At 36.8% G+C, this 25266-nt stretch overlaps 1 protein-coding gene across 4 annotated transcripts in view; it reads left to right on the top strand.

Annotated features, from left to right (window-relative positions):
* The window catches only part of LOC126183445 (membrane-associated protein Hem), a 176888-nt gene that overhangs the window by 126438 nt on the left and 25184 nt on the right, over nt 1–25266 (top strand). For all 4 annotated transcript variants that reach the window (XM_049925436.1, XM_049925434.1, XM_049925435.1 and 1 more), the window contains exons 15-18: nt 283–530; nt 5220–5322; nt 9901–10129; nt 18816–18909. In XM_049925436.1, coding sequence (XP_049781393.1) covers nt 283–530; nt 5220–5322; nt 9901–10129; nt 18816–18909 — 674 coding nt within the window. The remainder of the gene's footprint in view (nt 1–282; nt 531–5219; nt 5323–9900; nt 10130–18815; nt 18910–25266) is intronic.

The raw sequence follows: 25266 nt of genomic DNA, 5'->3' as shown, positions 1-25266 counted from the left end.
GGTTTAGGGCATAACATGCATGTAGTTGTTGAGTAAATTCAATTTCAGGATCTTTAATAACATATATTGTGTATGATATAGTCTCTGGTACAAGTTGTTGTGATAAAGTAATTTGTAATAGTACGCTATACTACAACAGACTTAAGTCCAAAAATTATTATAAATTAATACATTTTATTTAAATGTATTTTCCAATTTGTATGGCCTATTATTTTTGTGCCACTGACAAAATTTTTCTGTTATTAGCTAGAAAGTAAGAGTTACTGTAATTTTTATTTTTAGCATGGATAAACTTCACATGGCATTGACTGAACTATGTTTTGCCATTAACTATTGCTCAACCATCAATGTGTGGGATTACACTTTTGCACCCCGTGAATATCTGACACAGCATTTGGAAACAAGGTTTGCACGGGCACTTGTAGGAATGGTGATGTACAATCCAGATACTAGTGAAATCGCTAAACCTTCAGAACTTCTGATAAGTGTTAGAGCTTACATGAATGTACTACAGACAGTAGAGAATTATGGTGAGTAATGGTTTTTAACAATATTGTAATATTAATTTTGTTCTTCGATCACTCTTGTCATCATGTACAAAACACTATAATCTATCCCACTTAGTATCCTATATGTTTACCTTGAAGTAGATGAAGAGCAGACCTTTATGAGAGCTCTACTTTTTCTTTTTCTTTTTTTGTAATTTTTGCATTATGAATAGTTGTTTCTCTTTCAAACTTATGTGGTAAACATATGAGTGCTGCTTGAAGTTTCAAAATTCAGTTGGGAATTTGTGTTTTGTTCCATTTCCCCAGTGTTGAGTTTAACTCATTTTCCATCCACTAATCTCTTTAAAATGTTTTTCATTTTATTAATTGTTATAATAAATCATTCACGTGAGTTCATTATTACCTTCTTGTATATTTTTCCCTTGTGTATGTTGTTTTTTCTTACTGTATGAGCTAGTCTTTGACTGGTTTGCTTCTTACTTCAGCTTCGCATTGCAAATCTTTGGCATTGCAGTTTGATTACATTGTTCCCTACATGCTCATTTTGCTCCACATTTGTAGGTCAGATATTCTCCCATCCCCCTTTTTTTGTATCTGTACAGAAATGATGACAGTGCTGTGGAACCATCACTGTCAGCACAATATTTCACTATACTAGCTTATGATAACTTGACTACAAGCCTGGGAAGCTGAACGTAGGAAGAGGGAAGGAAATTCAATGTACGAGTCGGTGCATAGCGAAGTAGTGTGTCCGAACACTGCATAGAGATGAGCACAGAGTAAATATGTGAGCTACTGTATAAACTAAGCACAGAGTGAAAAGTATAGTGTTAGACATAGATCAGGTCCGAGGTAGTTGATGTCTGCGTAGGAACTGCCACACCAGGCCTACTGCTGCCAGCAAGTAAACACCTATGTCTGCAGCTCTGCCCGTACTATGTTCACACACACCCTCTGTCACAGCATTCTGCACTATTCTGCTGCGATAACTGAGACAGCTCATCTGCATCCATCTTGATGTCCGCTGGCGGAGATACTAAATCCCTCCCTCCTGAAGAGGTCACTGAAAACGGTGTGGCTTCTGCTGCACCCTCTTTCACAAAACCAGCAATGGCACAGGATTCTCCAGCAATGACTCAACCACTGAAGAAGACAATGCTGACACGGCTGGCTCCGATGGAGGGGAGAAACGAGTAGTTACAGTTCACTCCATAAAGTGTCTTCAGTACTTAAGCAATTGGCTGCTCGGTGCCATCTGGGTTCCTGTGCGACAGAACCATGCCAACACCGTACTATGACCAAGGTTAATGGTTTACACAGCACAGAGGAATTCAAATAGGGAGCAGTGCACACACAGTCTGAAAATTCTGTTAACAGTCTGCAGACCGCATGAATTTGACACCCTTTTGGTGAAGCCAATCAATAGGATGGCAGACGTGCACAGCCTGGGAAATGAACTTAGTGTAATAAGAAATCTTGCCCAAGGACTAGAGCTCCCACAATTCTTGGGTACCAGCAGGTTGACAGTGGCTTCATTGTGCTTGTCCATAGGGATTAAGCTGTCTTTGTTAAGCATGTCCCAAAAAAATACACTTTTGGGGGAAGACGTCTACATTTTTCCAGTTTTCAATGAACGCTGTTCTCTACAAGGTGTTGGAAAACTGCCTGCAGATTTTGTTAATGCTCCTCTCACATGGAACTCATGACACAGAGGTCATCAAGGTAGTTAATGCAACAGGGAATGTCCTGACCCACCTGCACAAAATATCCGTGACGAATTCCTGGTGCAGTTGAAATTCCAAAGGGCAAACAATTAAACTGGTAAAGCCCCAAGGGGATATTGAACAGTAAAAAGTTCTGAGAAGTGGCATCTAATGGCAATTGCAGGTATTAATCGCACTGTTCGATAAGTGTAAAAAACTGTCCTCCTGACAACTTTCCCAACAACTTCTCCAGCTGTGCAATTCAAAACATGTTTGCAACACATTGTGCATTGACCTCATATTTAAAACAGGTATACAGTGCTGTCTGACCTCTGAATCACCCTCAGAGGGGCAGCCCACTAACTAGATGAAATAGGAGAAACAATGCTGAGATCCTGCTAACACTGCAACTCGGCATTGACCTTGCTGTGCATTGTGAAAGGAATGGGGCGGGGACAACAAAATTTAGGTATTGCTGATGCCTTGTGGCTTGAATATTTTGCCCGATCCAAGGTTTTCTCAAACAATTTGTTGTACAACTACAGAAAAGAGTCCAAATCTTGAATGGGGACCACTTAAGATATTAAATGCACTTTGTCGATTATCTGGAAGCCAAAAACAGATAAGATGACTAATCCAAAAAATATTTTGTACCAAAGATGTAGTAACTACTAACAAAGTTAGTTGCTGATCCATGTTCTTATAATGTGCAGAGATGGAGAATCGCCGCACTGAAAAGAATACATTGTGTACTGTAAGGCAGAACTTGACATAGTGGCTGTTGCAATGCAGGCAACCCAACAGCCTGTACGTATCTAATTTAATTAGACTGACAGTTACTCCGGTCTACCTGAAACTCAATCAATTGTCTATCCACTACCAACATTAGAAAAATATGTTTGCATGATGCTTGTGGGATGTTGGAGACAGGGAGTAAACTAGAGCCTCCAACAACTGTCCCACAGCTCACCGGCATTCACAAACTTTTGCCAAATGGCCTATTTTGTGTCATTTCCCATGCAAGTCATCTACATGGAGGCAGTTGTATCGCATGTGCACCAAATGACAATTGGGGCAGGACCGTCAGTGTGCTCATAATAGTGTTTTGTGACTTACTGGTTTTATGATGTCCTCTATACCAATATGCCAGCAGCAGTCATCAGTAATTTATTTACTTATTTTTTTTAAATTCCTTTATTGATGCTACTAACTCACAAAGTCATATGCTGAACAGAAATGCAGTTGCTACAGCATTTCTCTTGTGTGCTTCCTTTGTTTGCAATTTGTTATAGCTCTCTTCAAAATAGTTATCCAGTTAAGTGATTTTGTTCTACTTTGAACAGCAAAAAAAAATATACCATCTTTTCTTTGTCTTATAAAACTTTCATGTAGTGGAGATAGCTCTCACTTCCCAATAGATGGACGGAATGAGTTCCCCAAAACTGAACAGGTAATAATCAGGGAAAAATATTTAATTGTTAATAGTATGTCAGGCTTGTTGCTGTGGTTCTCTTTGTAAGATTGCTATTGCTAAGTTGGGACAGGTGCTTTACAATGCCCTATAAGTGTTCACATGTCTGCCCTTTTCTTTTCAGTTGATTTCAGTTTCTTCCATACAGTAAAAATGAGTAGGAATGTTCATTATGTATACATGAAGCTCCTGAAAAATGTACAATGGATATCATTATTTTTCATCTTCAGTAGTGACTGAGCATGTTACTTATGTCAGTTTGATCCTTGAAGGTGTTTTGAAATTTTTCAGTTCATGAATTCTTTTTCTGGAGGGATTCTTTAATTTTTTATTATTTATTCTGTCCTCTACTTTAAGTATAGATTAAAATGTTTATTCATTAGAATAAACACATGGCACGCCTTTTATGTAACTTATTTTTAAAAATGTCTTAAGAAACATACATTGGTGACGAGCTTTCAGCTGTACTAAATGTATGAAATTTCTGTGCAGTTGCAGAGCCTTTCTGACATTAGCTGCATTAGGTATGATTGGTGACACATGAAAATTTGTCTCGAACTGGGACCCTAACCAGGATTTCTAGCCTGTTGTGAGTGGTCGCTGTAACCACTTCTGCTATCCAAGCTTGCTTTTAGGACTGACCTAAACTTCCAAATGTCATACTGTCTAGGACACCATTGCTTACAACTTTACTTGGACTTCTGCCACAGGATTTCAAGGAGACAATTATGATTGTCCTTTTGCCCATCGTTGCTTTTAATACGTATTTTTAACAACGTCTGAAGAAATAGACATTGGTGATGGTCTTGCAGCTGTACTAAATTTATAAGGTTATCCTTATACCAATGCAGCTAATGTCAGAAAGATTCTGCAGTTGTGAATATATTTCATAAATTTAGCACAGTTGCAAGATTGTTGCTAATGTCTTTTTCTTCACACACTGTTAAAAATAAGTATTACAAGCCCGGATGGGCAAAATGATGATCGTCATACTAACATTGAATATGCCTCCTTGAAACCCTGTCGCGGAAATCCATGTAAAGTTGTGAGCGGTAGGATTGTAGACAGTATGACATGTGGAAGTTTGGGTTGGTCATGGAAGCATGCTCAGATAGCAGAGGTGGTTAATGCAACCACTCTCGACAAGCAGGAAATCCACGTTCAAGTCCTGTATCTCCAATAGGTAATATCTTCGTACCTAATACAGCTAATGTCAGAAAGATGCTGCAGTTGTGAATAAATTTCATAAATTTTGTGTAACTAATATACATTGTTTGTATTTAGACACTTTAGCACTTTGCTCAACTGTCTTCATTTTCCAGCTTAACTATGATAATTTTCTCCTTCATTTGATCATATATTTTCATTTTTATTTAGCCTACATCTTCTACCCATTTATTTGACATATTTTGTTTTTTCACTGACATATATTTATGGATTTTACTTGTTGTAATGCTTAATATTACAACTTTATTGATTGTGACATTTAATGTATTTTCCACATGTATTAATTATGATCATTATTATTTTCTGCAGTGCACATTGACATTACTCGAGTCTTCAACAATGCGTTGCTGCAGCAAACACAAAATATGGATAGTCATGGTGAAAAAACAGTGGCTTCACTATACACTCAATGGTATGTATAGTTTGATATGAGCCTTGTCAGCTTTTTTTAAACAGAAGCATTTGTCAGTGAAGTACATATAATATTTCTGCATAAAATCTATGCAGAATGTTCAATCCTTAAAGAGCTATCTCTATTTTTTAATCACCAAATTTTATTCACTGTTGCATAGTGACATATAACATATTAATGACAGATGGCTAAAATTTGTGTCCTGCAATAAAAACACAAAACTTGCACAATAGTAATATAATATTGTTACATATTCAGTCATGGCTATCTCTTTTGACTCTAAAGCAGGTCGTATATATAAAAGTTGTTAAACCTTAAGCAGAAACAATAAGGCATATGTCCTCGGAGTCCTTCACAGTGGCATGCTTCAATAAAATCTTCTTGGTTTACAAGCTACATCATTTCGAATCAAAACTCAAACTTTCAATAGCTATCTCCACTATCATCATTGGGAGTTGAAATCACTGTGTGCTGGGGCTGGCACGGTGTTCTGCTTATATAGATGTGTAGGCATAATTGTTTTATATGTAGTATGATCTTCCTCTGACCTTTGAACTGACTTACTCAGCCAGTTTTAGGGGGTCTATAGATTTATGTGAACTTCAAACCACAGTGTAGCTTGTTGTTTTTCACATTGGTGAATCATTGCCCTAGGTGAAAGAAATGATAAGTGACACAAAGAAATCCTAGGACTTTGTGAATAATAGTCTGACGGTTAACCACTAATTCACTAACCCACACCTACTAGTATTGAAAGTGAAGTGTACCAGATCAGGAATTAATTGTTTTTGATATTAATGCTGTTCCATGTTGAGTCTCACAATACTTACGAAGTGACTCTCGATAACTTACATTATTTCCTTCTGGACACTGTATCGTACAAGTACTTTCATGTTCTAAAATGTATACATTAAAACTAGACAGTGTGCTGGAAAAATTTTTCTATCTTGTGAACTTAATGTAGCTGTTTTTCATTGGTAAAAAGTACAGTATAAAATATAGCATCAGTTATCCATGTTACTGAAGTAGCCATTTGAATCACGGCTGTGACCAGTGCAGTACATTTTGGCCAACCAAGATTTTAGAAGTCTTAAGTAGGACTTCAGTTATAAATGAGCTGGCTGGAAGTCTGTCTCTAGATGATCAGATTGCTTGCCACGACTTCAAAAAATTAGCAGGAGCTCAACTTTATGGTTAAACAGTTTTGAAGCCAATTTGAGACATGTTGTATAGTTTAAGATCAAATTAAATACAATATAAAACCACTTTTACATTCATGGAATTAATGCTTTCCTACTATTTACAACTCCTCCCTCCCCGACCACTTCAGATTTTCTGTGTGTCCAATGTTAGTTCGGCACCCATTTTTACAGTTTTATAATTGTAAATTTCACTTAATGAAAATGTTGCAGGGTGTGACGATACCATTTTAACACTGCTTGATTTTAGCAAGGCTTTCATTATGGTTGATTTCAGTGTATTACTTGCCAAAATGAAACAACTAAATTTCTCAAACAGTGCAATACTGTGATTCGACAGCTACTTAAAAAACAAATGTTAACGAATCAGCTGTGCTTCGGAGAAGTCACAGGGGAAAAATTGTTCTTTGTTGGAGGCACTTGGGGTTCTGTTCCTGGTCCAGTGCCTTTTTCATTGTATATCAATCTCTCAGATACTTGTCAGTGGTACCCAATTAGCATTTCAAAAAACAGTAAAAGACCTTGGCGTAATTTTGGATGAGCATCTAAATTGGGAAGAACAAAATTTTGCAGCTTGCAGGAAATCTCTCTCCTGCCTACATGCAATCGAGAAATTTAGGAAAATATTTCCACCTCAGATTAAACAAAAAGTAGTCTAGTCTTCAATCCTACAAATCTTTACTAATGTGACATTGTTCAACATGGCACAAATAGTGAAAACAAGAACACTTGTGTAAGATATGTGTGTGACATTCAGATGCTTGATCGTATTAGTCCATTCTGGATGTTACCAGATAGGCAACATGATTGACAGCTGTGGCACTCATGCCAGTGCACAGTTTGCATGCTGAAATCTTGGCTGTCCGTATTTTAAGCTAAACTTCAGTGTAGTCCCAACAGAAGAAAAGTTGGAAACTATAACCTAGAGCAGTAGTATGAAAATGTATGAACTATGTGGGAATTGTTGGGATATTATTTTACGGATTTCCAGTGAGACATTAACAGACAGTGCATAGAGTACAGGTTTTTTTGGAATATGCAGTGATTTCTGAGGTTAATTGGGGCCTAATAGCACAACTTAAATAACTGTGATTGAAATGAGCACCAGTAATACTTACAAAAATAATTGTCACATTGTTGGCCTTTCTAATGAAATGTGTCCTGGTTTATGATGTGTCAGTTAGGTTGGGACCTGTCAGCACAACTAAATTTAGCTGCACATTCTGCTGAATATCATGTCTTACAAATTATATTTCATTATGTCACCACATATCTGCATACAGGTAAAGTCGTGATAACATTTACAGAACCTTGGGACCTGTCAGTGCAGCTAAAATTTAACTGCTATCTGCATACAGGTAAAGTCGTGATAACATTTACAGAACCTTGGGACCTGTCAGTGCAGCTAAAATTTAACTGCATATTCTGCTGAATATCACATTTTACAAAATTATATTTCATTGTGCCACTGCTTATCTTCATACAGGTAATGCAATGCCAACATTTATAGAATGCACTGGTTCCACTGTCATACGTAATGTGCCAACAATTCCCAGCTATTATTTTACATTTTGCATATTTTTCCTTAAAAATAATTTTTTTACCATACGACATAACATGTTTTATGATACGTTGTTAGATATAATTCTTACCTACTGTTTGGTGTCATATATATGTACGTAACATATGTTCAGGCCTTGTAATCACTTTTGGACTTCGGCTAAAATTTTAATTTAGACCTCAGAACTTTTGGATGTGTTTGTGAACTAGAAAACAAGACAGGAAAAAATCACCAGAAACAATTGATAAATCAATAATTATGATTTTCTTAAAAGTCCCAGTGTGTTCATGCAATGTTAGACTTGTGTAAGGCCAAGGATTTCAAATTAAAGGTCAGTACAAATAACAGAATTGCTTATTGATGTTTTATAACGTTTATGCTTAGCAAGTAATTTACCGTCATTTACATTTTCCCCACATTTTACTCCAGTTATTTTTTTTATTTATTTTTTTTTTTTTTTTTTTAGAGTCTTGATAAGTTTAAAAGAATGGTTTCTCGGTATAAACTCTCCTCCTCTGTCACTGCCGATTTTTTTTTTCCTTTGCTGGAGAGGAATGTTGTTACATTATGTAAACTTTATTGGTATGGTTTTGACTGACTCATTGCATAATTATGTAAATTGCATTGCCATGGGGGTATTTCTTATGATCCATGATACAACTCCAGGTCCAGATCTACAGATCTCATGCACACAAGAATCATGACAATTCAGGTTGCAAGTGAAGCAGTACATGCTGAATCTTAAGGCTGTTAAACTTAATTGAATATTACAGATACTATGTGCTAAATAAAAGTTTTGATCTTATGTTTTATAATATTTTAAATTAGTATTGGGATTGTGAAATAGTGTACAATGATAGCCCAAATGTCTTAAGTATGAAAACACCACATACTTATCATTTTCCAGGACATTTGTCACAGTCTGTCTTCCCACTGAATTTTATTAATGTATCTCTTTGTTACTTCTTAATTGTTAGCAGAACCACAGTCAGTGAAGACAAGAGTTCACTCTTGTACAAAAGTGTTTACTAGTTTACATTCAGTGACAACCTGTAAGCGTACAGTTTTTAACCCCTTTTTTGCAAATTATATTCCAAAGAATGATAGTTTCTTATTAATGAAAAAAAAAAAAAATCCGTAACGAAACAGTAGATAGAGGCATATAAAGACAGCTGTTGAAGCTTAACATAATATGTTATAAAATTTGAAAATCACCAATAATAAAATACTGAGTATACCATGCACTGAATTTTGACTAAAATATCCTGAAACTTGAAGTCATTTTTTAGTTTCTTTGTAGCTATGAAGCCTATCCATGTATCTCGCAATAATTTCCTGTGAACATAAATCTTGGAGGAGCTGGCTGTGGATGTATGCATCTCATACCACTGGTGAGCACTTCCCACTTTCTGAGCTGCTAAACTCACTGTCGGACTCAGGATCACTACAGTGATTCTTTTTCGAAAGCATTACTTAAGTGTTATGTAGGAGACTGTCTGAAAGCTGATGTTTTGTTGTCAAGTATACACAGCTGCACACAGTAAAGAAAATATCTAGCGGCAACCATCTCAACCAAAACATGACAGTTAGGCTATATATGGAGCACCAGATGCTCTCTAGTGGCCAAACACGTAACTATCAGTGCTGAAACAGATATAAGCAGGATTTTATTTTTTTGAAGGTCGCTTCTTAATCTACCCGAATATACTCTGGATTTTATAAAAACGAGATACCCCAGTATTTGATGTTAAGCAGTTAGACAGATTTTTAGCATTTTTTGTTTGTTTTTAAAAATAGTCATGTTGTTACATTTTACAGGTATTCTGAGGTTTTATTGAGAAGAGTGAGTGCAGGCAATATTTGCTTCTCCAATATTCAGCGTGCTTTTGTTAGCCTGACAGCAGAAGGTGCAATTCCATTTAATGCTGAAGAGTTTTCAGACATAAATGAGCTACGAGCATTGGCTGAATTAATAGGACCTTACGGTATGAAACTACTAAATGAGACTCTTATGTGGCATATTGCCAGTCAGGTACAAGAGCTGAAGGTAACTATCTGCATTTGTTCTCTCTTAATCATAATTATTCAATATATAATTTATTGAAATCAGATTTAAGAAGTGTGTGCATTGTAGTGTCATCAGCAGCTCTTACATTCAAAAATCATAGAACTTTCTGGCTGCGAAAGGTATCTGTATTCCAATTATGGATGTTTGGATTCATTACTGTAAAACTTTATTTCACTGATGATGATATGAGAATTTGTTTCATCCTGTGTAGGAAGTTCATTCCCCTAATATCATATAGCTTGAGACCATGTTCGCAGCACAATGAGTTTTCTGTGAATCAGGAGCTTCCTTCCTTCCTTCTTGAGAGTGGAACAAGTTTTCCAGAGCAAAATATTACTATTTTCTTGTTGATGGATACAAAGAAGGTCAAGCACTAGTTTGACATCTTCCAATTTTACATAGGGTGAAGGTGGTACCAGAAGTGGATCTCACTGTTAGACTGACAATACTTATTCATGTGGTCCTATTTGTGATACTCACAGATGGTTTTTAACAATTTATTTCTACATGTTTAAGCATCTTTTGTTGCACTGGTTCTCAGTCCATCACAATATAAGACAGTGTTTTTGTCCCGTGTCAGGTGTGTTATCTTTAACATTGTGATGGCCATGTTCCACACTGTACTTACATCTAATCCACCTTCTTTATTGAGAGTGTTATTAGATATTTATATCTCTCTTAACTTTTTTTACTGTGCTATCCCAGAGACTGTTATCCCTTGTAATAATAGAGGTATCACTGAACACAGCATTATGTTTGTTTTCAAAGCATTTTGAGCTACAACTAATTTCTCTGTGTAGAGTAGTTGCAGACACCTCTCATGATTAATCCAGCATTGCTGTATGATATGCATGGTTTGCTTGACAAAATACTGTCTGCACATATATAGTACTTTGGAAATGGTGAGCATTCTGAGATCTACATTATCTTTCACAGGCCTCATGAGTTGGTGTGTTTTAACTGGAGGTCGGAAGATTGATTTGATGTTATTTCTCTTCAGCAGCTGGCCAATCTCCCATTCCTAAACCACATAATGACAAAAAAATCTTTTTTATTTTTCCTCTAAGGGGCATTTTACTTGCAGACACCTCCTGAAATTAAAATTTCTTGCTATTTTTTTGTTTGCCTGCCACTTCGAATTTTTCATAATTTTTGTGACTCTCATTAGTTCTGTAAATCTTCCCTTCTTTCATGTTTATAAGTTGAAATACCTTTCTCAGGCATTTGAATTTTCTCAGGCATTTGAATTTACAGAATCAAGTGTTTATATACTTGCAGAAGAAAATGTCCACACCAACAATCTTCTCCTCGTGTAGCTTTATATCTTCTGTTAATCCAGTCTGAAATGAACTCCCACAATCAAGTCATAATTGAGTGTCATTGGTGGAGTATAATATGAACAATCTCTTTTATAGAAAATCATACTATAAATGAAACAAGTCCGCCATTTACTGTAACCAAAACTAAACATACATGGTGATTCGATTTCATATCTCTCAGTTATCTTTGTTACGTGGTTGGTTATAGTTGGGCCTTGTTAATGCTATAGTGAAGTGCTACACTTTCCTATGCAACATTTTCTGCATTGCTCTTCTCTATATTTTTAACTGTTTGTCAACCTTTGTACAAGGTTAAAATATCATTGAGATTTGACTACATGTCAATTGTCAAGTTTTCCCGGCACTAATTGCTCAGTAAGGTTTCAAGAATGCAGATGAAACAGATTAATTTTTTATCCACATAACTCAGCTATGGAATGCCTAACCATCTTCTGAGTTGAAAGTTAAAGTATGATCACCCCATGCGGTTTATAAACCTGCAGACTGTGCCAACGAACATGCAGCCACCGACTGAAGAAAAGTAACTCAGGAGTGTCAGTGGGGGCAGGAGGATGCTATTGCCTTTAAGAGCAGACAACTGAAAGTAGCAGATCCCACCCATTATCCAAATCAAAACCATCTGTGCAACTAAGTAAATTCTTCATACAATGATATTATAAATCCTCTTTGATGTCAGAATTGCAGTAAAAGAATTTAGATACCAAAAATTGTATATTGTCATCATCCACATAGCAGGCTATCTCAGTTAAGTGTTTGGTCATTACTGATTTATCCGAAGCTTCACAAAACTGCACTGTCAATATGCTGCACACTTCTTGAACAATTTGTGTTGTTCGCTTTACATGTCATAGACCATACTTACGTGAGATTTTGTATACACCTGTCTTTTTAAGCATCAGATCATCCTTCAAGCAATCAAAAAAAGTAGTGTTCATTGGTGCTGATCAAAATGTTACTTTATTGTTATGTTTGGTGAAGATCTGAACTATTTTGGCAGAAATACTCCTTACATCTGTTAGGATTTTTTTTCACATATAGTAGTAAATCCATCATTTTAAACCTGTCCTCTTCTACTTATTGGTCTGTGTTCTGTTTTAACAGGAAAACCTTACACATTTTGTATGACATGTATCAATTATACTATCATTAAATAATCTCTCAAAATGTGCAAGTTCCTCATATAGGTGGCCCTTAACAGCAGTAATGTATGTCTTCTGTACAGGTGTCTTGAAGGGGTGATAAATGTCTTGTTTCAGATACAGTTTGAGTAGGCTTGCAGTAGAGTTCATGTTGTGGGGTGCTTTCATTTTTGCAGCAAACTAAGGCAAACAAGTTAAGAGGCATCCATCCTTTTTTTATCTCCACAGTAAATCGTATATTTCCATCAATTGAACTGAAATGGTTCAAGAACTGATATATTTTTTCATTGCCATGGGATCCACTGCTAAACTATCATCCACATACTCCTGAATACACTCATGAACAATCAAATTAGACACAGCAATTTACTTGCATGTTGTAATCCCTTTCACCTTTATAATGGTTCTGGGAAGCTATTAAAATCTATGATCTCTCAACTGCCAACCACATCTCACAGAGAATGGAAGATTGGTAGAAGCTTAAGCTAAGGCAGGCACATCTCCCTCCGTGGTATACCAGGTGTACTTTATAAGACTGAAATCATGTTAGCTGGAAGGCCACACAAACACCCTCATGCCCTTGAAGTGTTCCTCAGATTATTCTGACACAATTCAGGAGTGCTGGCATGAAACATTGCCTTTCTGTAAGCTGAAGGTTGATCTCCATTATCAATGGGCTGAATACTGAAAGTTTAGTTATATGATCCTCATATCATACATGAGTTTCTCTATCAAAATAGGTAAAATATTCACAAACATAAAGTGAAAGTCTCTTATGAAAATGGTCACTGGTGTTGATTACATGAAGGATGACATGATACTTTGCAGTGAAAGAGTATACAAGAGAGTGCAGTGAGAGTGGACTATTGTGTGTCAGACAAATAACGTAAATTGTTCCTGAATGGAACATGAGTGATACACACTCCTTCTGGAGACCAGTAGATCAATGATGGCTGAATATTGCAATGAGATGGGCCACTCATTGGATTATTGCAGTATCTAAAAATTTTCAGCCAGATCATCATGTTGGGATTGTGACAATAAGAATGTTATTAAACTCCACCTGTCAAAGGATTTACTTAACTGTGGTAGCAGCTTCAATTTATATTGTGCATTGTATCCAACAGTTTCAAGTAGACTGTTGTCAATAGATATTGCACAGGACTCTCGTCAGTGCTGCTTCAACTTGTGGGCCCAGATGGTGATCGTAAGTTCTGTTAGAAGAGGGTATACAGGGACGGCATGTCTCTGCTGCCTGAGTGACTTCTCTTTAGCTGTTAATCTGTTGCTGTATGCACATTAGTATTGTCAGCGTGTTTATAAAGTGGATATGAGGACTGCATTGTCAGTTTTTCAACTCAGAAGAGAACCAGATATTTAACAGTTTAAATATTGAGATAAAATTGATTTCGCCTATGTCATTTGACTGTGTGATTATGTAGTGCTTACTCGTCCTTACCTCATTTGAAACTTTCCCACAGGTCACATAATCATGTGTAGAAATCGAAGGTGGTAACTCATTAATATATGAGATGAAGGTAGTCACCCAGCCACATTTCCCCGAGCAACACTAAAATTTAGTGTTATATCTGTTCATGACATGCAATCTCACATAACATGCTTTGTTGGGCCCATCAGTTATGAGTCAGTCCAGTGCCATATCTACCTAAATATTCCATATGAATTTGTTTTCAGTTGTATATGTCACTGCTGTGCTGATTGAAAAGCATTTTAAAAGCCAAGTAACTTCCAATCCACCTATTTCCCTTACCTGTATGATTATTGGAATAGTGCTAGAAAGGTGGATTGCATGAAATTTTATAACCTCGATGACTGCCATGCAGAGTACCATTTTATTAGAGGTTGTTCATCAGTACTAAACTCAATGATGGTCTAGAATTTTCAGATAGCTATAAGTGAGCTGAATAATGCAAATGTTACTGAATCTACTGGGTCTTTTCGCAATGCTTCTTATACTGTGAACTTGATATAGAATTAATAGAATATTTTCATGTAAAGATATTTCCATGTTGTAACAGATATAAATGAAATATTATGAAAACACTAGCTTTTGCACCGGATGTTTCTTCTGCTAAGGGGGGCGGGGGGAATAAATTCCTTGTCATATTAATCTGCTGTGTCTCCCTTGAGATGGAATTTTGGGTGATTGTATTTTTCAGTCCTTACGTAATTGTGCATCTCTCTGTCCTCTGTCTTATATCCAGCAAAGAGCAAAGAGAGAAGAGTTGAGTTTCCTCTCACCTTTGCCTAGTATTTATCCCTTGACCTTGTGCTCTGGTTCAGTTACTACTTAATCCTCTAGCACTGCTCACAGTTAAGAAAGAATGTGACTCAGTCTCATCCACTATGCAGATTTAGGTCTTCTGTGCTTTCTGTAAATTGTTTAAGGTGGATGCTGAGATGGTTCCTTTCAAATGGACGTGACTGATTCGCTACCCTGTGCTTGCCCAATCCGAGCTTCACTTTCTAATCATGTGACCATCAGTGGGTTGATGACCAATAATCTTTCTCCTATACTTTGTCATTGAGCAGTCTTGGATATGCCATCCCCTTTGCCTATTTAATCAAATGAAGGATTTTCAGGTCCTTGCAGATGCCACTCTTGCCTTCTGTTTCATCTGCATCTTTGTGAAAGAATTTTTTTCTATGCAGTATGAAACTGGAAGAATGTACAAAAACATGTGCTATAGAGATAATGCTAAATATACACTGCCCAATGGGATGCATAATGTATCGATGTCCTGCAGTTTTGCAGATTTTGTGTAAATAATGATATGTGGTGTTATTCTCCCCAGAAGCATCTGAAAATACGAGGGCTATCCACAAAGTACATTATGTTTTGGAATTAAAAATAAATAAAGTATTGGAAATTTTTTTTTATTATATACAGATGAAAGCCACACTTAAATACTACTTTTCTACATAGTTGCCATTTAAATTAAGGCACTTATCGTAGCGATGGACAAGCTTGGAAATTCATTCGTCGTAAAATTCGGCCGCCTGTGCCTTCAACCATGTGGTTAATCAGTAACCCGGTAGAAATACGATTTTTGTGGATTTCCTGGAAAGAGGCACTACAATAAACTCCCAAAGGTATTGCCAAACTCTGCACAACCTCAGAAGAGCAATACAAAACAAGCGCAGGGGAAAGTTGGGCTCAAAGATCTTGCTGATTCACGACAACGCCCGGGCCCACACGGCAAATGCCACTCGTGAAGTTCTCGAATCTTTTAAGTGGGAGTTGTTTCCTCATCCGCCGTACAGTCCCAACCTGGCACCGAGCGACTTCCACTTATTCCCAGCAATGAAGAAGTGGTTGGCTATGCAGCGTTTTGATGATGACACGCAGCTTCAAGAAGAGGTAACCATGTGGTCGAAGTTGCAGGTGGCTGAATTTTACGACGAAGGAATTTCCAAGCTCGTCCATCGCTACGATAAGTGCCTTAATTTAAATGGCAACTATGTAGAAAAGTAGTATTGAAGTGTGGCTTTCATCTGTATATAATTTAAAAAAATTCCAATACTTTATTTATTTTTAATTCCAAAACGTAATGTACTTTGTGGATAGCCCTCGTACATGATACATCAGTACATCTTAAAATAAGTATTGAAGAGTAAATTATGTCTCAGATTGATGTGTTTTTCCTTTGTTCGGTTGTTGATGGTGTACAGAACTTTAGCAAGGAAGTAAAATAGCTTGTTAGTTCTGTTTCATAGTTGCCTTATTTGTACCTTGATTGGATTAAAGTATCAGTGAGTTGAGTAGTCGGGGTCAGGTGTCACTCAACAACTGTTATTTTTTGATCTCCGTGCAATTACTGCATTGTATATTTTGTAAGTGCTTGCCCAACCTTATCAGCTGTGATTGGTTGCATGGGAAGGCAAATATGTTTAACTTATATAAGGTTAGGATCACAAAAAGATAAATCTTTTGTTTGCATATACTGGTACTATCTTGGTACTGAGAGGCAGGTATAAGTATCCAAGCGACAGTCACATGAAAAAGAAGTGGAGAACTAAATATTGGGGTATTTTGTGTAATATGATATGCCTACAAAGGGGGTGGGGGTGTAAGTGAAACAAAGCAACATTTGTTTATGAAGTTAGACTTTTCAAAATTTTTTAAATGCATGTTCTGTCTTTCCCACACAATTTTTATAAAGTGTTTTTAAGTAACTTATTCACTCAGTTGTTTTTAAACCTAAGAAGAGAGAGTATTTGCACTAAGTGGATATTATATTGTAGGTGCTTTCAAAGCTGTCCTAGCATGCCATGCAGAATTTATTATTGTGTTTCAGGTTTCTTTTTCACATTTGGTCAAAATCACAGTTTTTATCAGATTTACAGTTTATTTTTGTTTATGAATTAATTGGTTACAGGTTACTACACATCCTCTTTCCATAAAGTTTTCTTCAGTGGGTCAGGTTTCTTTATGAAGCAAGAACCAGTAATTTCTGGTGTTAGTAGTCATTTCTTAACACCTTGCATAGATATTCTGTTGGTATAACCTGTTAATATCTTATAAAACAAGAAATGTTTATAGAAGGTCCTGGGTGGAATTTACATAATAGATTTCCTGTATAGTTGAGGTGCTTTCCTTAACTTTTGGATGATGTCTTCCTTCAAAGCTAACTATTTCAGAAAACGCACTGCATACCTCAACTCTATGGTATATCATTACCTTTTCTCTTTTCTTTATTTGTAAAAAACAAATTAAATGGTTATGCATGTATTGGCCATCTCCAGTATGTTTTGCCTCTGAATGCTGCTCTCCTTACATTTTGCATTTCATCCCTTTTTGTGAAGGGCATACAATTTTTCAAAAAGGGAAAAGACTATGTATAATATGCCCACCCGGTTAGCCATGCGGTCTAATACATTGCTTTCTGGGCAGGAAGGTGTGCCAATCTCCATCATGAATCTGCCCGGCAGATTAGTGTTGGTGTCGGGTGTGGCGGCCAGTCTGGGGATGGTTTTTAAGGCGGTTTTCCATCTGCCTCAGCAAATGTGGGCTGGTTTCCCTTATTCCGCCTCAGTTACACTATGTCGGCGATTGTTGGGCAAACACTTTCTCCACGTACGTGTACACCATAATTACTCTACCATGCAAACATTGGGATTACACTCGTCTGGTGTGAGATGTTCCCGGGTGGGTCCACTTGGGGCCGAACTGCACAATAACCCTGGCTTCGGTGTGAGGCGGCGTTCAGGTGAGCGGAATGCTGTAGCATGTTGTGGGGTTGTGAACCACTGAGGGCTATGGCGGGGATGAAGCCTCTCCATCGTTTCTAGGTCCCCAATTCCATACAATACGATGTATAATAATCTGAGACCTTACAAAACTGACTCAATATTAGTCACCTACATTTGGAATCTGAATATTGGATATCATAGTCCAGTGATTACATAATTCTTTAATGCTTCACATCAAGTGCCTCCAACTTCATAGCATGTGGTTTAATTTGAAATGCACAGTGAACATACAGGTAATCGATGTATTTCAGGTTGTCTGTCCATATATATGGTTACTAGTGTGTCAATCCTACATGGAAGTACAGTGTGTTTTGAGATTCTTTTTTCAGAGCATATTAAAATTATATGCTGCATTCCATATGGAAGATAGCTGTACTTGATACACTTATTACTTCTGAATTTATATCAGACGTAGGTCATTGTGTCACAGCAGGACACATAGCAAGAATTCTTGGCAATTTTTACCCTGGCGTAGTTTTTATCTCTTCTACATTAGGACATGGAATGAAAACTTGGGCATAACTTGTAGTGTCTTGGCTGTGCCACCATTGCCTCGGTTGCCTGGTCTCATTATTTCTCATAATTTTTGTGAAATGTGTCTCTCATAATTTCCATTGTATATTCTCCAACTGATGTTATACATTTGAAAATGATGATGTAGTTCATTGAAACCGGAAATGTAACCACATTTTTTAAAGAAAATATTTTATGTACTATGACAACGGCTTCACTGTTGTAGTGTCAAATAAACATGTAAGTTATATTTTGGTCACACTCCTTATGACAATTATGTCAGAATATAGATATATGATTACTTACTTCAGCATGATAATGTGTGAATGATACTTATTTGTGGTTTATAATTTTACTTTGTTGTTTGCCTCATTAAATTCGACTTTTTTTCCATTTCAGAAATTGGTAACTGGTAATAAGGATGTTTTAGTATCTCTGCGAACTAATTTTGACAAGCCAGACATAATGAAAGAGCAGTTCAAGAAATTGCAGCGTAAGTTGTTGTCCTTGATATTATCTCGAAAAAGACCCATTGTTGCATTTATGTTTGACATGTTTCTCCCAATGAAAGCTTTGCCTGTAACTGTGTCAAAAGAAACTTGCTTGCACCTTCTCATATTTTAGAAGTTTTACTAACAATTCAAAAATGTTTACTGTCAAATTTCAGCGTATAATTCTTGCACTCGTTAGCACTAACATAGTGGGAGTACTAAAAAAAAAAAAAAAACGTTGATACTCATCATTCTTTTTTTCTGTATGTGTATTGAAGTAAAATAAACTGTGGATCCTTAACTAATTTTTCTGCAAATATATCTGACAATTTTCAAGTAGATGAGCATTTGATTGAATGATAGTATTCGGCCACAGTGCCACTGGATGGATTGAAATATACCACACTAAATCAATTTCATGATAAGGTGAAGTAGTCATGCATAGGCTTAAAAAGGAATCGACACATCAATGAGAGGCAAGACAGCACAGTCATGATAGTACCACAGTACATCATCAAATGAAATGTGCTTTTGAATTTTATCACAGAGAATTTAACATGAAAGGCATAAAATTTGCAGCAGCTGAAATAAAAATGCTTGATAGGGGGTTTGAAATTTAATGTGGATTTTGTGTTGGCATGTAGTACAATTAATAACTTGATAGCCAAAAGTAAAGAAGCTTTGGATCAGGGACCACCTCCAGTATTCATTTCAAACAAAATAATAAGGAAAATAGCTAGCATAATCTAAAAACAAATGAAATGGGAAAAGGAGCCATGGAATGTCAGATCTGAATTACATATAACATGAAATTAATAAGAAATTGGAAACATGGATTGCCATAGCAGTTAGAATGAATCATAAAGAATTTCTTCATTTTAACATTTGGGTGTTTGTAGGATCAGCTATGGAATGTGAGAGAAGTGCTATGTAAGCCATACAGGCCCAATCATTAACGACACGTTTAAGCAACACATGCGTTTACAAGTAATAGTAATGTTTTGTCTTTTGCCATACAGATATGGTAAGTAGGGCATGAGGCCCCAAACATCGACAGTAGAATTCAGATCCTTCATAAACTGAATAAGGGAATGTTCAGACACTCTCTAGGTGATTAAAATGTACAATATTTTTTACAGACTACTGGTATCCTAAACAAACTGAATTCCAAAACTGAAAATTCCTCTAGAATGTTGATGGAATACTACATGCCATGTTGCATTTCTTGTGTTGCGCTTGTTAACATCAGAGTGTGCAGTAAATGTTTCTGCTCCTTGACATTGATGTTGTATTCTCATAGTTTGCTTCTATGTGTCGTACCATATAGTTCTGCTTCTACATATCATACCATATACTTTGGACCTGTGCTCTCTGTTTGATTCCATATTACCCTTTGCCATGCCTTGCCTAATTTCAATATCACTAGGTTTATATTTATTTTTTGCTTGTTGGCTTGTGCTTTACATTTTGAGATGATTGTTAAGAATGTATCAACATCATGTTGCATGTTGTGAGACTGTCTGTCTTTGTATGCTTTCCCTGCTTTCTGATTTAGGGCACCATGTAATCTGGTTTTGGGATTTTGCTGCATTTGCTGAGAAGAATAAAGAGAAATGTGTGTTGACACTAGTGTGTATATTGTTGTTGTATACTGGTTTTACTGTAACTTTTATCCCATTTTGAATATTACATCTATGATTATGTACAAATGAAAGGTACTCGATTTTTGTAAGGCCGCAGGTTCCTATCTTTTTATCCAGTAATCCTTTCATTGCTGCTGCTATTGAGAAGCTGATATACTGTATAAATAAAATTGCCACAAAAATTTTACATCATGTAATTATTACTGTTACAGTTCATAATTATTATACTGTCGGTTGTTTCTCTGTTAAGTGACCTCCGTATGAACCATCCACAAAGTAAAAAGGTATACAGAACTTTGTTTCTCTTCCTGTTATTCATATACTGCTGTTTGTTGTTTGCATAGGTTTATGAAGATTACTGCAACGTTATTTGAACTACACATAAAGTGTATCTCATTATTGAGGCTTATCATGAGCAATTGGCCACAAGGTGTCAGTGTACATAGTCCAGAATACTCATACACTCCTGTGTGGTATGTTACATCAACGTTGTTTGAGGGAAGCTTGGTGTCATGTCTTTAATTGTGAAATCCAGTAATGTGATAAATTGTTTTATTACATGATTTCTCCTTTACTGTATGCTGACATCTTTGACTTGTGTTTAACCCTCGCAATACCAAGAAGGGAGTACTTTATGCCTGCCTTTTGAAAATATTATAATTTAGTCAGTTATTTTATGTTTCAAAATTTTTTATAAAAAAAAGTATTGTATTTAATGAATGCTTCTATCAGATTCCATAAATGTTTTAAATGTTTCAGTTAAACTTAAGCCAAAAATGTAAGTCGTAGCTGTGAAGTCACTTTCCACAGTGAATGCCGTATCCAATATTTGCAGGTTCAGGACCTTCCTTATATATCAGTGTCTCTTTAAAAAGTAAGTTGTAAGTAAAAGTCAACAAAAGATAATGTAATTTGCAGTTTTTAAATTTTTTGTAGTGAACATAAAGCACTCCCAGCTTGGTAGTACAGATGTAGATGTTGATAAGAGTGTTCTAAAAGATATTTTTAGGTTCTGGATCCTCCTTACATATAAGTACCTCCTTGCACAGTGCGCACATGGTATGCAGTTCCTTACATACTGTTCAATATCCTGTCTCCTTGTTCTCCACCAGTATTGTTCAGTGATTCTGTGGTCAGTTATTCCTCATCCCCCATGACTTGCAAACACATGATGGCGCATTTCCTTAAACACTTCGTTCCTCAGAGCTGCGAGTACCACAGTGCGTGACCTGAACTGCATCATCCTTTACAATAGTGCGTGGTGCATAGCGAACTGTGACTACATCCTAAATAATTGGCAGTCTTCATCAGTGGTCTGCACTATTTGCTTCTCTGAAAGGCTTCTACCAACCACTGCCACTTAATGCATCGATGTTGCTGTGTTTGCCACTGTGATTGTGTACTACCTGCTAATCGCGTTTGCTTAATTTTAGTGCCCAATAATTTAATCTGCTCAAAGGATCTTTCAGTCCTAATAACAACTTTAATGCCACATGGTCTGTTATATTTTTAATTTACTAATGGACAAGTGACAATGAAAATGGGTATATGACACTCAACATTTGCTTCTCTGTGGTAGAGTAATTACGCTTGTCATTGTTTAACTGCCTCAGTTTGTATGCCATTTGTGTTCCTTGTCATTCACATCCTGACTTAGAATGCATCCTATCACTAGGTTGCTTGCATTACAGGACAGGATAAACCATTTCTCGTAATTTGGAAATATTTACACCAGACTGGTTGTTAGTGCCGCTTTCAGTTTCTCAATTGTGTTATGGCAGTCAGCTGTCCGCCATGTTTTACGCCCGTTTTTTTAACAAATGCATTAATAGCCTAGCAATTTCAGCAAATCATTCGACAGATTTTCTGTAATAAATACTTTGGTCTAAAAATGAATGGAGTTGTTTCACAGTTTGCAGTGGTAATAAATCATTGACAGCATGTATCAATCTTTGGTAGGTTTTCATACCATCTTGGCTAATCACATGGCCATTCATTTTTGTTGATGCAGAGTGACATTTTTCAATATTTAATGTTACGTGAGCCAAACACATCCTCTTAAATACCTCCTCCAGCTCTTATGGGTGTACGTCCAAATCTTTAGAAAATAATGTAATGTTGTCTAAATAGACCATACACTGATATGGTTTTAACTCTCTTAGTACTGAATCTAATAACCCCTGAAACATGGATGATGCATTCTTCAGCCCAGATGGCATCCCTTGATACGTGTAGTGTCTCCAAGGAACAGTAAATGTTGGCTTTGGCTGATCTTTGGAGATATTTGTAGTGTCATCAAGGGACAGTAAAGGTGGGCTTTGACTGGTCTTCAGAAATTAATTCCAACTGATGATACCCACTCTTTAAACCCATCATGGAGAAATAATTACATTGACCCAGGTTGTCCATTGTTTCCATTATATTTGGTATAGAATATGTGATGAATTCCTCCATTAACGGATGTAAGTGTCAAGGTATTCTGTATGCTTTTTAATAGAAAGGAGGCTTATTCCCCACTGTGTCATGGGTGTCGCTGGTACTGGTCCACTAGGATTGAACAAATCTGCAAATCTCTTTTCCTTTTCAATGCTGTACTTTTTTGCATAATGCAGATGCTTCAATGGTTTGCTTGTGGCAAAGGTCTTCACTCACCCTATCTAAATTGTCATCATCATTTAGAATGTCCGAATCAGAAATCGTTAATCCTTTTGACAGATCCACTTCATCAGAGCCAAACTGGAACCACATATTCTCCATTTACTTCCTGCATGCATGCCATGCTCTTGCATATAAAATGTTGTGACATATCCAGTTGTGTTCCAACAACTCAGTAATACACAAAACGTCATCAGTAGGTCAACACCCACACTTTCCCATACCTTCTAGTACTCTGGTAATATGAACTGAGCTTTAATGATTGTGCATTCAGTTTACTTGGCTCCACCATCATGATTGGCGAATCTTCTGACAGTGCATCATTTGCAGCAGTCATTTGAAGCTGGAATAATGTCCCACTGGGTTCGATAGCGTGCTGCGATAGATCAGTCTTTGCATGATGCTTACTCAGGAAATCCAGCCCACAATTGCACAGTACCCCTCACCAATAAGGGGCAATACTTTGGTATATTCCTTAAAATTCTTTGTTACAATACAGAAACTTAACAGTGCTGACCCCAATGATGCCACATCGTTCCACATAAATCTATATTGCAGAGAATAAATCTGTTCCCACCCAAGAGGTGTAGACTACTTACCAACACATGAGCCTCTGTGTCCACTAAAAGCTTATATTCTGTTCTGTTTACCATGCCAACCACATAACACTCTGCCTCTGCATACACCTTAGTTGCATTGCGCTCTATTGGGAGTACCATCTTTCTGTGAGGAATTCCCATTGTCGTTTAATGGACTCTTACTATGATGTCACTCTCTTTGCTTTTTATTCTGACAATCCTGCACACAGTGTCCTACCATCCCACACTCATGGCATTGCGCTACAATCCTGCTCTGCAGTCAGTGGCATTGTTTCTGAATGTAGTCTACACATCCACACCTGTAACACTTCTGACAGAAAAACACTCTGGTTATCATGTACCTGTGTTGCTATGTCTATTTCCTCTAGTTGTGTAGCACTCTTAGTGACAGCAGCTGAATCCTTTGGATTCTTCATCCATACTCTTCTTGGAAAATTGGGTGGGAGCTCCCCCAAAAACATGTGCTTTGCTTCTTGTTGGATAATTTTATCCATCTCCTCATCCCGTATTAATTTATACATTTGCACTTAGTTTCTGAGAATGTTTCCATTGAATCATTTCGTTTCTGAGACATACCATTGATCTGCTGCCTAAAGGACCTGGAATGGTTCTCTTCTTGAGGTAGTGCTGAAAGAATCCACTCTTGCATTGTTCAAATGTATGTGCCCTATTCAAATCCTCATGATACATTGCATATGTTTTTGTTTCACCCAAAAATCATAACTGGGCCATGTGCAAACATATTTTGTTTGACCAACCACCCAGACTCCAGCAACTCCCAAATTGTTGATAAATTCTGACTCATTCTGTTGTTTTATCCAAAGAAGGGGTCGCTAGATTAGCTACAGTTGAATCCACAGAAAGACAAGTACACAGAATGGAGATTTGCCTCTACTGTCCAAGCTAGTTCACCTTCTTTATGCACATCATCAGCTGTTAAAGTATTGACTTACTTTGGTAAAGCAGCATTAATTTCCTTCAGCCTTCTACCTCTACCACCAAGTAGTCAATCACTTCCTGCACCATCACTCTTGTTTGAAACCCTGGCATTTGTGCAAATTCTATCTGCCAAAACCACAACACACTTAAAGTGTACCACAAATTGACCAAATGAGGACAGCTACTACTAACACCCAGGCATAAGAACAAAATAGATATTAATTCTTACGACAGATCATTGCCCATTTGGATTCTGAACATATTTGCCTCATCTCCATAACGTCAGCAAATTCTACGTGTAGCTGCTCCTGACTGCATATAAGGTAGTTCGTTTCTCGCTATATTACGGTGTTGGCATCTCACTGGCTGTAAATAGTATTCTCTGTAGTTTCCCTTAACTGCGACAAATTCACAGGTCCCTCAGGTTTCACAAACTGTACCTTCATGTTTCTATGCACATCAATTCTATCCAACATGACCGTATGCAAAACAAAATAAAAAGACCACAAAAATAAAAACCTCA

Source organism: Schistocerca cancellata, chromosome 4 (assembly GCF_023864275.1).
Source record: "Schistocerca cancellata isolate TAMUIC-IGC-003103 chromosome 4, iqSchCanc2.1, whole genome shotgun sequence".
NCBI classification, from domain to species: Eukaryota; Metazoa; Arthropoda; class Insecta; order Orthoptera; family Acrididae; genus Schistocerca; species Schistocerca cancellata.
The sequence above is the reverse complement of the archived record's forward strand: the minus strand, read 5'-3'. Positions and strand labels throughout refer to the sequence as shown.